This window comes from Leopardus geoffroyi, chromosome D2 (assembly GCF_018350155.1).
Source record: "Leopardus geoffroyi isolate Oge1 chromosome D2, O.geoffroyi_Oge1_pat1.0, whole genome shotgun sequence".
NCBI lineage: Eukaryota > Metazoa > Chordata > Mammalia > Carnivora > Felidae > Leopardus > Leopardus geoffroyi.
In genome coordinates this window covers 17146949-17161744 of record NC_059334.1, presented here as the reverse complement: position 1 = coordinate 17161744, position 14796 = coordinate 17146949, and the positions used below count along the sequence as shown (strand labels likewise).

The window sequence follows — 14796 nt, the reverse complement described above, 5'->3', positions numbered from 1 at the left end:
GAGAAGGCTGGGTAAAAAAAGAAAGGTGGATAACAAAAAGAAAAAGAAAGTCGCTCTGGACAGCTGTCCAGCATGGACCACACGTGCTGGTCTGTCGTCCAGGTCGGCAGCAGTGCTAACTGAAGACCTCGGCATGATGACATCATTGAGCTGGCCACTTGCCCACTGAGGCCACGGTCTCTGGTGGGTCTGGCCGTAAACGCCAAGGCGCCCGGTGGCCTCGAGGTAGCCTCCCAGCTGGCCTGCCCACACGGCCCCTCCTCTCCCATCAGACTGTTAGAGGCCCTTAACGGATGTTCATGTCGGGAAGTGTAATTATTATTATTTTTTTTTAATTTTTTTTAATGTTTATTTTTTGAGAGAGAGAGAGAAAGAGAGAGACAGAGCTCAAGAGGGAAAGGGCCAGAGAAAGAGGGAGACACAGAATCCAAAGCAGGCTCCAGGCTCTGAGCTGTCAGCACAGAGCCCGATGCGGGGCTCGAACTCATGAACCGCGAGATCATGACCTGAGCCGAAGTCGGTTGCTTAACCGACTGAGCCACCCAGGCGCCCCGGGAAGTGTAATTATTAATATCACAGGGGTGTTTTCCACACACGAAATCTTTCTTCACAGAATGAGTTGAGGTATTTATGGAAAGTTCCAAGACCTGCAAAAAAAGATGATCCCCTTCTGTATTTATTTCCTAGACTTCCTCGGAATGAAAATGGTCGGTGAGCTGCTGCGGATGTCGGGTGCCTTTTTCATGCGACGCACCTTTGGTGGCAATAAACTTTACTGGGCCGTGTTCTCTGAATACGTGAAAACCATGCTACGGGTAAATGCAGATAATTCCCGAGTACTTTCAAGCTGTATTTCCTTTTCACTCGAGCTTGCTGGAAGAGCTTAAATTCTTCCTCCCTAACGCTCAGCCACTCGTCCCGCTGCAGGAACGCACATGACCTCCGCAGCCTTTGTGACCTGCGGCCCTCTCGCCCGTGCTTTGCCCCTGCGCCCTGCGCGTGCACAGTGTTGGTTCCAAAGGCTGAACGTGGGGGGTCGGGAGCCTGGGGGAAGGAATCAAAAGAAGGGCACCTGTTGGGATGAGCATTGGGTGGTTGTATGGAGGCAATCTGACGATAAATTATATTTAATAATTATGTTTAATAATTATATCTTAAAATTATATTTAATAATATATATTACATATATATAATATATAAATAAATGGTTTGGGTATGGGGGAAAAAGCATTTCTCAGTCTGAGACTAGGCAATGGGTTTTGTGTTTTGTTTTGTTTGTTTCTGTTTTCTCTTTAAAGAATGGTTATGCTCCTGTTGAATTTTTCCTCGAAGGGACAAGAAGTCGCTCTGCCAAGACACTGACTCCAAAATTTGGTAGGTCCTTTAGAGATTGAAGGAAGAATACAAATCCAGAAGATGTGGTGTGGTCACAGCTACTGGATACAGCTTGGGCACTTTTTTTTTTTTTTTTTTTTTTTGGCAAGATATTCTTTCTTTTTTAAGCCTAACTGTTTAAGTTGTAACTGTTTCCATTTATGGGCTTAGTATCTATTGTGCACTTCAGGGTCTTCCTGTTTGTGTCCCCTTGTTTACTCCACTTTTCAATACATCTGGAAAACCCTTTCTCCCTGTTTACAGGTCTTCTGAATATTGTGATGGAACCATTTTTTAAAAGAGAAGTTTTTGATACGTACCTTGTTCCAATTAGCATCAGTTACGACAAGATATTGGAAGAAACTCTTTATGCGTATGAGCTTCTGGGGGTGCCTAAGCCAAAGGAGTCCACAACTGTGCGTAAATTTAGGACAACCAAACTTTTATTTGAATTTGATTTTACTTGAATTCAGAGAAAATGCTCATTTATACACCAACTCCTTTCTGAACTTACTCCTGTTTATTCCCATTTCCCCTGTCGTGATGCCACTAGGGATTGTTGAAAGCCAGGAAGATTCTCTCTGAAAATTTTGGAAATATCCACGTGTACTTCGGAGACCCTGTGTCACTTCGATCTCTGGCAGCTGGAAGGATGAGTCGGAGCCCGTATAACTTGATTCCAAGGTGCAAGACCTGTGTTTTCATAACCGACATAGAGATTAGGATGAAAATCTGGAAGGGTAGTTGTGATTCTTGAGTTGACCCCTTCTAGGACTGCAACTTAGTTATCCGAGATGACGTATCAGAGGAGCAGAAAGCTTCAATTAAAGAATTACGTTTGCAGGATACGTGTGTCAAATAGGCAAGGTCAGTGCTCATTCTCAGGGGAGCCAGTGCCCTACCGCCTAGGCTACACCACAGTGTGCAGTGCGCTGCCCGTACTGCGTGTGTGGGAATCGTTGAGCACTATTGGTAGGTCGGCCAAAGTGTGGTTAATCCTAGAAAGGATTATGTGGTCAGAATGAATGGCGGTGAGTCCCAGTCCTCAAGAAGGTTATTGTTTTGGGGCGCCCATGTGGCTCAGTTGGTAGAGCACGCTACTCTTGATTTTGGCTCAGATCGTGGTCCCTGGGCCATGGGATCAAGCCCCACTGTCTGGCTCTGCGCTGAGCGTGGAGCCTGCTTGGCATTCTCGCTCTGTCCTTCCCCCTTCCCCTCTGCCCCTCTCCCCCACTCTCGCATGCTCTCCCTCCCTCCCTCTCTCTCTCTCTCTCAAGTAATTTTTTAAAAACAGGTTATTGTTTTATGGGCACAGAAATGTATTAGGTTCTTTCAGGATGCAGGTGCAGATACACCTTTGGATTTTCTTAATTTAGAGAAATACACATGGGGAAGTAAGGGAGACAGAAACCACCTGCTCAGACAGGCTTCACATGACCACATCATCACTCATCATTCATCCGTAGCGCCAGTGGTTCCACGGCAGCTGGAGTGCCTCACTAGCGGCCTCGCTGGCGATCAAGCAGATGTTTGCTTTATGCTGCCACAGGCTCCACGCTATAGATCTCGGATACGTAGGACGGGGTGCCCTCACTGGCTCTAGCTTTCCCATTAAGCCACCTTACGGTGTGGACACTCTCCGGTCCTGTGCCTGTCCCTGCTTCAGCCTGTTCTGTATAGGTTCCTGATATCTGATGCCAAGTTTGGTGATCCATGCCTGAAGAATCTGTCAGGCGAGGATCGTGAGCTGCTCAGCAGAGCAGCGTAGCAGTCAGGCAAGCTGTGTAGCCCATCCAGGGCAGGCATGAGCAATTACCACGTAAGCTGGTGTGTTCTGTGAGAGAGGTGTTCAAAGGGCAGCGAGCGAATTCTGAGAGGGCAGAGTAGTTCAGTCCACTGGGGGAGGCATCAGGTTTCAGAGGAAGTGATACATCCTAGTTATAAAACAACAGAAGTTGTTTTGCCTGGAACCAGGAAGAATAGGACTGTGTCCCCCTGAGTGTATTTTATCACCTCTCAAGAGCATACCGTAGAGACAGAGGGACAGATTACACCACAGTGAAAGTATATTCTTGCACTTTGACCTGAGAGAATTCGGTTGGCAGAAAGAATGAGAAGCCTTCTAAAGGGTCTGCCTTCTCCCGTTCCCCTCCCCCACCATTCACATCATTGTGGGTAGCAAAACTGTAATTTGTTGTTCCCTGTTCTTTCTTATAGGTATATCCCTCAGAAACAGTCAGAGGACATGCATGCCTTTGTCACTGAAGTTGCCTATAAAATGCAGCTTCTGCAAATTCAAAACCTGGTTCTGAGCCCATGGGCCCTCATGGCTGCTGTTCTGCTTCAGAACCAGCCTTCCATGGACTTTGATGCCCTGGTGGAGAAGACTTTATGGCTGAAAAGCTTAACCCAGGCCTTCGGGGGGTTTCTCACCTGGCCCGGTACGTATGTGAGATGTATGTGAGGAGCGTGCTTGCTTTTTGTTTCTTAATTTGGAAAAGCTGTCACCTAGACATGAAACACCTACACAGGACACCGAGCAAAGCTTTGCTCAGAGAGAAAGAAAACTTTTTTTTAAGTTTATTTATTTTTTTTGAGAGCGAGAGCGAGCAAGCAGGGGAGGGGCAGAGAGGGCGAGAGACAGAGAATCTCAAGCCGGCTCCACAGGCTCAGCACAGAGCCCTATGAGGGACTTGAACTCACAAACTGTGAGATCATGACCTGAGTCGAATCAAGAGTCAATGCTTAACTGACTGAGCCACCCAGGCACCCCAGACAGAAAGAAAACGTCATTTGTTTTTATCACTGGGGGACACTGAATACAGTATGTTGATTATTTGAGAACAATTGCTTACGTGTCACTTCTTCCTATGAGACTCTGGGTATGTCAATTCAAATGCTGCCTCCTTGGCACCTAGCAGGGTGGAGAGTGGATGAATCTTCTTTCCTCCGCATATTCTTCTCTCCGTACCCACTTCTTGTTATTTTTATTTTTTCAAAGTTTTTTTATTTATTTATTTTTTACTAAAATACAGTTAGCGTCACGTGTTTTGTTTCAGGTGTGTAGCCTTGATTGGACAGTTCTACGCATTACTCACTGCTCACCGTCGTCGGTGTAATACACCCACCTCGTTTTAAACCACATTAGATTTGCAGCCCATTCGCTTCACCCCATCAAAAGGACCAAAGGGCCAGTCTCGTGGACCTTTATACGATTCTCGGAAAATGACAACTTTGTAAAGCCCTCATTGGCGTTATAAATACTTCGCCGGGAGTTTGGGACGTGTGTGCCAAGTGTTAGCTTTAGCTGTTTCCAATCTCTTTGAGTCAAAATTGCAGAGACCACAGATGGAAATGTAATCCATTCATAGCTCCCCACTGGTCACTCATTAAACCTCTTGAGTGCCTGGTGGGTGCTGGGAACTACCCAGAGGCCAGAGAGAACAAGGCGCAACCCCTGTGTGGGATGTCCTCCTGGCGTGTGGAAGGCAGGGACGGGGCATCTAGTGAAGCGGGGCCAGCGAAACACACACAAAGAACTTTGAATGGACCGCAGAGCGTTGCTGAGACCCCTGTGTAGGGAAGGGCCACGCTCGGGGAAGGTTTCATAGAAATGACTTTTGAACCGATCTTGATGGAAAAGCAGGAGCCATTCTGGAAGACGAGCGGGCAAGGGATTGCTAACGTAGGAATTGGGAAACGTGAAATGGTGCAACAGCACCGCATCACGGTGATGCTGGCCTGCAGGTGGGTGGGTGAGCTTACAGTGTTGGCTCTGGGAGAGGGAACACAGATGTGGATGTGGACACAGGCTGGATTAGCTGGGCCTGCTGCCTGGGGGATCTGGACTGGAAGCTGTAGTTTATGGGACTCAATCGCAGATTTTTTTTTAAGCTTATTTATTTTTTTATGTTGATTTATTTTGGAGAGAGAGAGCATGGGAAAGGGGCAGAGAGAGAGGGAGACAGAGGATCAGAAGCAAGCTCTGTGCTGACAGCAGAGAGCCGAATGCGGGGCTCAAGCTCACGAACCGTGAGATATCACCTGAGCAGAAATCGGACACTTAACTGACTAAGCTACCTGGTCGCCCCTTAATTTATCTTTGAGAGAGAGAGAGAGAGAGAGAGAGAGAATCCCAAGCAGACTCCATGCTGTCAGCACAGAGCCCAATGTAGGGCTTGAACCCACGAGCCGTGAGATCACGACCTGAGCTGAAATCAAGAGCTGGGCACTTAACCAACTGAGCCACCCAGGCACCCCACAGTCGAGGATTTTAAGCAGGGAAACATGACTGCAAACAACTGTAGAAAACAACTAGTGTCCGTTTTCAAGCTGGGCCACACGAATGGGAAGGGAAGGAGCCTGAACAAGGCAATGGCAGAGCTGAGGTGGGGCTATGAGGTGTTTAGGCAGAACTGCCAGCAGAAGTGGCCATCGCCTTGAATAGTGGTCACCAGTAGGGAAACAAAGATGAGTCAGACACATGTTCCCGTGGGCGGCAAAGGACACGTTGAGTGTGATTCAGGTAGAAAATCATGAGAAAAGCGTAGGTAAAGTGCTGACTCCTACTTGGCCCAGGAGCATGTGAAAACCTAGGCACCTGTCTTTCCAAGCATTTTTGTTTTCTCAAGATGGAAGAAGTAGGCCAGTCTGTAGCTAAGAGTATCTATTCAGCAACTAAAATAACTTAAGTTATTATAGAGTGAGAGTCTGTTGGTATCTAAGTAACAGTAATAGAGTGATTAAATATGATTTCTGATTCAGAATGTGGTATATCCGTTCAGTTCCTTTTTTCTTCCTTACTCCACTTACCACGTATTCCTAAGCATTCTCCTATCAAGAGGTCTTCATGATACATGTATCATTATGCCATGTCATATTATATCATGTATATAACATTACCATATGTCATTACCTTGAGCAAGCGGAGACAAGACATGTGCATCTAGAGCAATGTGATCGAGTCCAGAAGGAAACCCCACACCCCTCAGTTGTCTCTTCCGCAAAGCATTAGCAGACTTTGCCCAGCTTGACCAGTGTGCCTGGCTACATACCCGGCAACCAGCTCTTTGGCTCAGGGAAACAGTAAAATGATTTCCCTTGCCAAGAATGTTGGTTGAATATCACCATCTCTTCCTTATGCTTCTGTAATACTAACTTCTTGGCCTTCTCTAGGCCAGCATAGTGTCAGGTGGTAAGTTACCAGCATCTGTTAGGGGCTCAGTTCTTTAGTTTTCTCTGATGTGAAGAAACCAGAAAACCTCCTCAGCGTCCGCCTGTGCCCAGGGAAGCCTGGTGCTAGGGGAGCGCCTCTGGGTTTACCCTTTGTTCACCAGCAAAGCTGCAAAGCAATATTCTTGCCATCTTGGAATTAATTGGTCTAAGCAAGGGGTGTGTGTGTGTGTGTGTGTGTGTGTGAAGTATGTTTTCATCATGAGCCTTCTTATCTTAGTATTTTGCGAATTCACATGCATGTGATTTTCTTATCCTGTAACTTGCTATTACAAAACTCTGGATACCCTTGGTTCCTGAGGAAGTGTTGGTTTTTAGACTGGGAATTGATATGCATTTCAGAGTGGCTGACAATTTAGGGGTAGATAAGAAAGTGCATTAAATGTCCTCAGAGTTTATACTGCTTTTAGAAAATACCCTTGGGGCGCCTGGGTGGCTCAGTCGGTTAAGCGTCCGACTTCAGCTCAGGTCATGATCTCACTGTCTGTGGGTTCGAGCCCCACGTCGGGCTCTGTGCTGACTGCTCAGAGCCTGGAGCCTGTTTCGGATTCTGTGTCTCCCTCTCTCTGACCCTTCCCCGTTCATGCTCTGTCTCTCTCTGTCTCAAAAATAAGTAAATGTTAAAAAAAAAAAAATTTTTTTTTAAAAAGAAAATACCCTTCACAGGGGCACCTGGCTGGCTCAGTGGGAACAGCATGTGACACTTGATCTCAGGATTGTGAGTTTGAGCCCCACGTTGGGCATAGAGATTACTTAAAAAAGAAAGAGAGAAAGAAATAGGTATCTTTCATGTAGGGTATCATTACTTCAGTTGGTAGAGCCTAAAACCAGAACCTGGTGCTTGAAAGTAAATCTGTCAGGTCCCTAACGTTGATGCATACACTGGCCTAAGACTCCCAGCAGGGAACCCATCCCATTTCTTTGCTGCCTGAACGCATTGTCTTTGTGTGTAGATAATGAAGCTGCTGAAGAAGTTATCCAGTCCAACCTTCTTCTGCATTCCAACATCGCCAGCCTTGTCAAAGACCAGGTGGTTCTGAACGTGGACTCTGGAGACTCCGAAGTGGTCCGTGGGCTTCTCTTCCAGCATATCACTCTCCTCATGTGCTCAGCTTACAGGAACCAATTGCTCAACATTTTTGTCCGCCCTTCCTTAGTAGCCATGGCACTGCACATGACACCCGGGTTGCGGAAAGGTAACTTTCGGGAATGTGGTCTTGAACTTTAGAAGAGACCTGGCCGTTCAGCTCCGTATATAGGGAGCAGCATTTGAAGCCTTATCATGCTCAGCCACATGTGTGCGTCCCAGACACCATCAAAGAAGGGGCCCTGTGTACTCGGAAGAAGCTAGGCTTGTTCCCTAAATACATGGCCATCCACTTAACATTTGGGAGTTGAAAGGGGCCTAAGAAATCATCTAACCTAAACCTCTCCATTTATAAGTAAGGGAAGTGAGGCCTGGAAAGGTACCTAATCACCTAAGGAAGGTTCTGGGACTAGAGCACGGCTGTCCATGTCCCGGTCAGCATGGGCACAACAATCCAGCAGCGCAGGAGTGCTTACTAGATACCCAGTAGCGTCCCAGTGGCGATGAGGAGTGTAAACAGTGAATAAAACCGTTTTTGTCCACCGGAACCTGTAGTCGAGGTCAGGGGTTTTCTACCCAGGCTATGCTAGAATTACTAAGGGCGAGCCCTGTTCTGATTCAGTGGGTCTGGACTGTGGCCCACACATTGCTGTGCTTGTTTTTGTTTTTCAAAGCTCCAAAGATAGAATTATCGGTGCCAACCATAGACCTTTAGCATTGGAATGAACCTCAAGGGTCCTGTGTCCATGCCCTCATTTTGTGGATGGGGAAATGGCCCTGGAGAGAAGTCAGACAATTTAGTTCAAGACCCAGGAAACTCAAATCTTGATCTGAGGTTTCTTACATTGAAATTCATTCACAACTAAGGATTACATGCATGGTCTTCTAGAGTGTTGGGGACACCCTGAAATTGGAGGCAACATTTCCTGTCCATGCGTCTGTATATTCTTCTAATGAGAAGTTCATAGCATATGTCAGAAAAATGAAGAAGGCTCTGTGGTTGATGGGCGAGGTAGACCTACGTGTCTGGAGAATCCGTATTTTCTACTGTGTGCTGGTGTCTTCCAGTGCTAAAGATACAGTAAAGACAGCAGGAAATATGAATAGAGAAGGGACTGAAGTAAGTCATTGCTTTCCGTCTCTACTAAGGAACCATGGTCAGGGGAAAGTGAAGGACCCTAGCGTCCAAGAAATGTGGCATCTTGTTCGTCACCAAACTGACTGGTTTGAGGCCTAGTTGTGATTAAGATTCAACTATTGAAACTGCTAAACTATAGTTTGTTCTGTACGTAAAATTTGGATTGGTTATAGCTTCCTTTGGGGGCCCTAATTCTTGTCCCTGGCTTTGAATAACATGCCTTTGAAGCAGTACATTTTGGAAAGTCAAGGACTTCTTGGTACTCCCTTCAAAAGCAATGTTGTAATTTGATGTAATTAATTTATTTCCAGAGGATGTCTACGGTTGCTTTCGCTTCCTGGTCAGTGTTTTTTCAGATGAGTTCATCTTCCTTCCAGGAAACACAGTCAAGGTAAATCCTTACAGCCGAAGAGCCCAAGTGTGTTCGCAGTGTGAGTTCTGGAAATGGTAGGCTTGCATCCACGAGTGTGACCTCCCTTTCTCCAAGGCTTCATTTGGCAGAATTAAAGAGACACTTGGACACTCACAGCTCAGCAAGCTCTGTTTTGGTTCTTGGTCAAGTTTAATCAGTAATGTAGGGCTTATTTGGTGAGAAGAGAGTCTTTCTTTCAACCTTCAGTGCAGCCACTGTAAATAAATCAACACCGTTTTGTTAAAAATTTACCAACCAGCAGGGGCACCTGGGTGGTTTGGTTCATTAAGGGTCCAACTCTTGGTTTAGGCTCAGGTGATGATCTTGCGGTTTCGTGAGTTTGAACCCCATGTTGGGCTCCGTGCTGGCAAGCATGGAGCCTGCTTGGAATTCTATGTCTCCTTTCTCTCTGCCCCTCCCCCACTTGCTCTGTCTGGCTCTCTGGCTCTCTCACTCTCAAAATAAGTAAATAAACTTAAAACAAAATTTACCGACTGCCACACATTTTCCCGTTAACAACTTGTTGGAATGTGTCGGGCCTCTTGCTTTGAGATTGGCGAGCAGTAGTGTTACCCAGTGGTATAGACAGCTCATGAGGAATCGGGCTCCCAGATTCCCGGTAGTTTGCTGGCCCGCTGGTTTGCCGCAGCGGGCGGTGTACCAGGATGGCAAGTAGTTAGGTTTCTGTACGCTGTGCCAGGGAGCACAGGTTTTCCTCAGTTGAAAATGAGGGCAACAGATTTTGAGCATAAGCATAACCCCACATATTTTGAGGCCCTGCTGTATGTCCTTCCTGTTGGAATGTAAGGAGTGTGGCCATGCAGAGTGAGAAAATCCATCCCCCGTGTCGTGATTTCTAAGGCTTATGAATCTTCTGTGTGTTTGCTGTTTGAGGTTCCGCATTTTGTGTGTTAGCACACACGCTTCTCTGGCTGCTAACAACCAGAACCTTCCGGAAGGGTTGTGGAATTAACTGGTGTTCTCTCAGTGTCGTCGTTAACCTAAATTAGTGGATGCACTCTGTCTTCTCCTCTTCCTTCCCAGGACTTTGAAGAAGGCTGTTACCTGCTCTGTAAAAGTGAGACAATACAAGTGACAACAAGGGACATCCTAGTTACCCCGAAAGGAAATCCTGTCTTAGAATTTTTAATAGGCCTCTTTAAACCTTTTGTGGAATCTTATCAGGTATGTAACTCTTAGGAAGTTCTGCTTCATCCTCCCGTATCCGGTATAACTAAGATCCCCCCAGCCTGTACTTCCTTCTGGTCCCAAGGGCAAGTGTCTCCCCCAGGTGAATGGTGGAACAGTAGGGAGATTGATCAATAGGGTGAAAGATTCACCTCTCAGGTGATTCACCCTCTCAGACCCCAGAGGGTAGCAGCTTTATGATGCCACATAACTACACTTACCCAAGCACTGTCATGCTGTATCTTAACAGCTGTTTTCGTAGCACGTAGCAAGGTGTTTGATACATCATAGGCGCGCAGTAAATGCAAGATTTGAATGATGCAGAAAGTCGTTTCTATCAGAATTTCTATACAGAAATTATTTCTATCACTAAAGGCTGATGTTGGAAGGGAAAGGAAAGGTTGGGGTGCAAGTATCAGAAAGAGTGTGTCAGAGCTCTAGGAGTGCTTCGAGAGGGGGGAGGGTCTATATGCCCAGCAAGAACTGTGCCAGGATTCAAAGGGAGAAGGGGAGTTTGCAGTGGAAGCTCTCAAGGGACTGTACATATTTGCAAGAAGAGGGCTCTGTTTCTGAGCTCTGTGCACCGGTTAGAGGTGCCCGGGACTGACCTCCTGGCAGAGTGGCTCTGTGGCCTATGAAATAGTTCTTGTACAAAGTCTGGCACTTAGTAGATAAATGATAAATGCTCCTTCTATCCCAAAGCACCTTTCTGTGCTAGAAGCCATCAACGTTTGGGGCCTATTAGGTGTTTTTAGAGAAAAAACAGTTGCAAAACTTTCGGTCCTCTCTTCCTAAGCAGTGTAAGATCTGTTAAGCTGATGGTGATTCACTTAATTTGCAACCCATCAAAGTGAGAAATTGTATTTTAATAAATGTCAATACTATTTCAAACTCTTTTTTCTAACTATAAGCAGTGATACGAGCTCAAGAGGGACCCAAGAATTCTGTGGCTTTTCTGTGCCCAAACCTTGGAGGGCATTTATTCTGCTCTTACATAAAGTATCTTTCTGTGACGAGGGGCGCTATCACGTTACTGGCTGTCCTAGTGTATTTGGCTGCCTTTTTCTCTTTCTGTTAAAACCAGATAATTTGCAAATACCTCTTGCACGAAGAAGAAGACTACTTCACTGAGAAACAGTACTTGGATGGAGTTAGAAAATTCACCAGTGAGCTTCTTGATCAAGGTCAGTCACACCCCTGTGGGTGGTGATTTCCTGTAGTTGAAAACAAGAAGTGGTCCACTCACTTCTTTCTCTGTCCCAGGTGCCTCGCAGTGTTACGACGTATTGTCTTCCGATGTACAGAAAAATGCCTTAGCAGCTTTCGTGAGGCTAGGTGTGGTAGAGAAGAAGAAAGTGTAAGTACCGCGTGGGACCGCATGGGTGCTGAAGGGGCGGCGACGGCTAATGACAATTGAGCCCCGAATCCAGACAAAGTCGTAGAAATAGATGATCTGTAAACATTATACCGTACCTCCCTCACCCATCTGCTGATGGGTCGCATCAGTATGAGTTACTGTGCAAATTTTATGTGGATATGAACAAAAATGATACTGAAGCAAAAAAAGTGTTTTAGGCCAGCAGTTTGGCTTTGACCTAATATTGAAATTTATAGATTAATTATAAGAAAGATTTTGGGGGAGCACAGTAGAGTGTGTGTGCATGTATACACTTGTATATGCCCACGTGCAATACCTAAATACATACATGTATGTGCAGATCGTTAGATGTTTCCTCTTCTGAGTGAATGAAGGTAAGAGCGGTCAAGCTTACGGATGGCTGGCTGGCTCAGTCGGTGGAACATTCAACTTTTGATCTCAGGGTCGTGGGTTCGAGCCCCACACTGGGTGTACAGATTACTACTAAAAAATAAAATAAACTTGAAAACAAAAGAAAAGTAGTCTTACTGTATAAATAATGAACATTGACTTCCCCCCACCCAAGTTTATGCGATAAGAGTTTTTTGCATTTTCTTCCCCTAGAGATAGTCACAGTGTATTTAATGTGAATGAACCTGCCACGACAAAATTAGAAGAAATGCTTGGTAAGTACAGTTTAGTGACATATGTGGTTTCACATTGTATTTATCACCATACAGTAAAACAAGAAAGTATACTGTGGCACCAGAGACTTCATCAAAATGAACAACAGTAGAGTTTTAATATAAAGAGAACTATATTACCTAGGTTTTTCCAAAGGGAAGTGAGGACAAAGTGCAGAGAACACACAGCAAGCATAAAATGGGCAGTCTCCTCACAACATAACAACTATCAGCTTCTAGGGACGCCTGGCTGGCTCAGTAGGTGGAGCGTGCAATTCTTGATCTCAGAGTTTGAGTTTGAGCCCCACACTAGGTGTAGAGATTACTTGAAAACAAAACCTCAAAAAGAAATTACATGGGGCAGCTGAGTGGCTCGGTTAATTGTCCGACTCTTGATCTCAGCTCAGATCTTAATCTCAGGGCTCATGAGTTCAAGCCCCACATGGAGCCTACTTAAAATTTTTTTCATTAAATTAAAAAATTATCGGCCTCAGGGACACCTGGGTGACTCGGTTGAGCGTCCAACTTCAGCTCAGGTCATTATCTCCTGGTTCATGAGTTCAAGCCCCGCATTGGGCTCGCTGCTGTGAACATAGAGCCCACTTTGGATCCTCTGTCTCCCTCTCTATGTCCCTCCCCTGCTCATGCTCTCTCTCTCTAAAATAAATACACATTAAAAAAAAAAATTATCAGCTTCTAGCATAATTAATCAGGGTCTGAGATCTGGACCCTTCACACCCGGTCTTATCGGACATGGAGAAAATACCTCTCATTTGAGTCCTTGGATTCATTTTCTCCCTGTCTACTCTTGGATCCCTTCTTTCCCCGGTAAAGGGTTGGGGTCAGTGTTCACAGCATATAGACTTTCTGAACTCAGAATTGGGGCCGATAGCACCTCCTTGGGAGAATAATCCAGCCTTACTCTTCTCCAGATGCCTTTGGCTTATCAACAAATAATCCAGTCCAGAAAGGCAGGGTCATTTGTTTATGGTATGCAAAGAGAGTTGAGAGTATGGATATAAGCAAAGACATCTAAAGGTCAGAGGAGATAGCAAACATTTCTCATAGGAATGATGGGATAGTTTTAGAAGGGGAGAGTGTTAGCATCTAAAAAAAAATTCTTGTCTGCTGATTATATTGAATAAGCACTACATCGTTGAGTGGATATTCTCACAAGTAGCAGTTTTGTTACCCCTACGTGAAATTCAGTACATTTGCCAAACCTACATGAAAGAGCTTTAGGCAGATGTCTGCCAGGATGAAGGGAAAACCAGGACGGGGCGTGTGGCTGACCGAGAAGGGTTGAAGAGAAAGGGTAGACGGACAAAGGAATGGTTGACATAAATAGCGAAGGTGGAAATGCTAGTTTCTTGCTGAAGAAAATGTGAATGATGAAATCCCAGTCTTCTGTCGTATTATGTCTGCAATCTCAGAACATGCAACCTTTGAGTTTGGTAAGAGGTGCGTATAACCAAAACAAACCCTAAATAAAACCCTCATTCAGTGAGGACGACAGAATGGATTTCTTAATCATGGATGGCAAATGTAACGTGGGTGTGGATGTACTAGAACATAGGAGGCTGGAAGTTCAGAAAGCAGACTGGGTTCTAATCCTGGCTCTGGGCCTGGCCAGTGGGGCAGGGGTGGGAGTAGAGCAGGGGAGGGGCTGCTGCTTCCCCTGCGGACAGGCAGGTGTCTCCATCGGGGCTTTGTCAGCCTGTGAAACCACACAGGTGTCAGGCTTAAACAGCTGTATGGGGATGGGCAAACTCAAGGTCATTTCATGAGCTGGTTTTTTTTCCTTAGGTTGTAAGATACCCCTAGGAAAGCCGGCAACTGCAAAACTTTAATAATTGCCAAACAGTTACGCGAAATGTGGTCACATAATTGCTGTCATCTGAGGACTCTTATTCCAGCAAGCGTGATGTGAAGGAAGAGAGTCATCTGCTCGTGCTTCACGAGACGTGAGAGCCATGGGCTCGGCAGAGAGAAGAGGTAGCCGGTGTAAGCAATCAGTATAACTCTCTCCACCGTGACGGTTCAAAAGGCATCTGTGTCCGACTCTGTGTGTGTTTTAAAATAAAACAGTCTTTTGGAAACATGTTTGGAAAAACAAAGCCCAGCTCCTATTTCACTAACTTGTTACATGTATTATACATTTACACCGACTTGTTGAATTGCAGTGTGACATCAGCACGAAAGGCGGTGGCTGTCGGAAGTGCCACACCTATGTTTCCTGTGGCTTCCTTCACCTCACGTGGCGTCAAACAAGTACCAGTTTGACGGAGGTGTGTGATAAATCAGCCAGCTTACATGAAAGCTTGC

General features: G+C 45.7%; 1 protein-coding gene across 3 annotated transcripts in view; it reads left to right on the top strand.

The window, feature by feature from the left end:
* GNPAT (glyceronephosphate O-acyltransferase) overlaps positions 1 to 14588 on the top strand; it is a 34440-nt gene extending 19852 nt beyond the window's left edge. For all 3 annotated transcript variants that reach the window (XM_045437376.1, XM_045437375.1, XM_045437377.1), the window contains exons 5-16: positions 688 to 815; positions 1299 to 1374; positions 1639 to 1790; positions 1928 to 2058; positions 3592 to 3815; positions 7560 to 7802; positions 9143 to 9222; positions 10288 to 10428; positions 11516 to 11615; positions 11695 to 11788; positions 12413 to 12474; positions 14278 to 14588. In XM_045437376.1, the coding sequence (XP_045293332.1) occupies positions 688 to 815; positions 1299 to 1374; positions 1639 to 1790; positions 1928 to 2058; positions 3592 to 3815; positions 7560 to 7802; positions 9143 to 9222; positions 10288 to 10428; positions 11516 to 11615; positions 11695 to 11788; positions 12413 to 12474; positions 14278 to 14321 (1475 nt within the window). In that variant the 3' untranslated portion in view covers positions 14322 to 14588. The remainder of the gene's footprint in view (positions 1 to 687; positions 816 to 1298; positions 1375 to 1638; positions 1791 to 1927; positions 2059 to 3591; positions 3816 to 7559; positions 7803 to 9142; positions 9223 to 10287; positions 10429 to 11515; positions 11616 to 11694; positions 11789 to 12412; positions 12475 to 14277) is intronic.
* Positions 14589 to 14796: the final 208 nt, after the last annotated feature.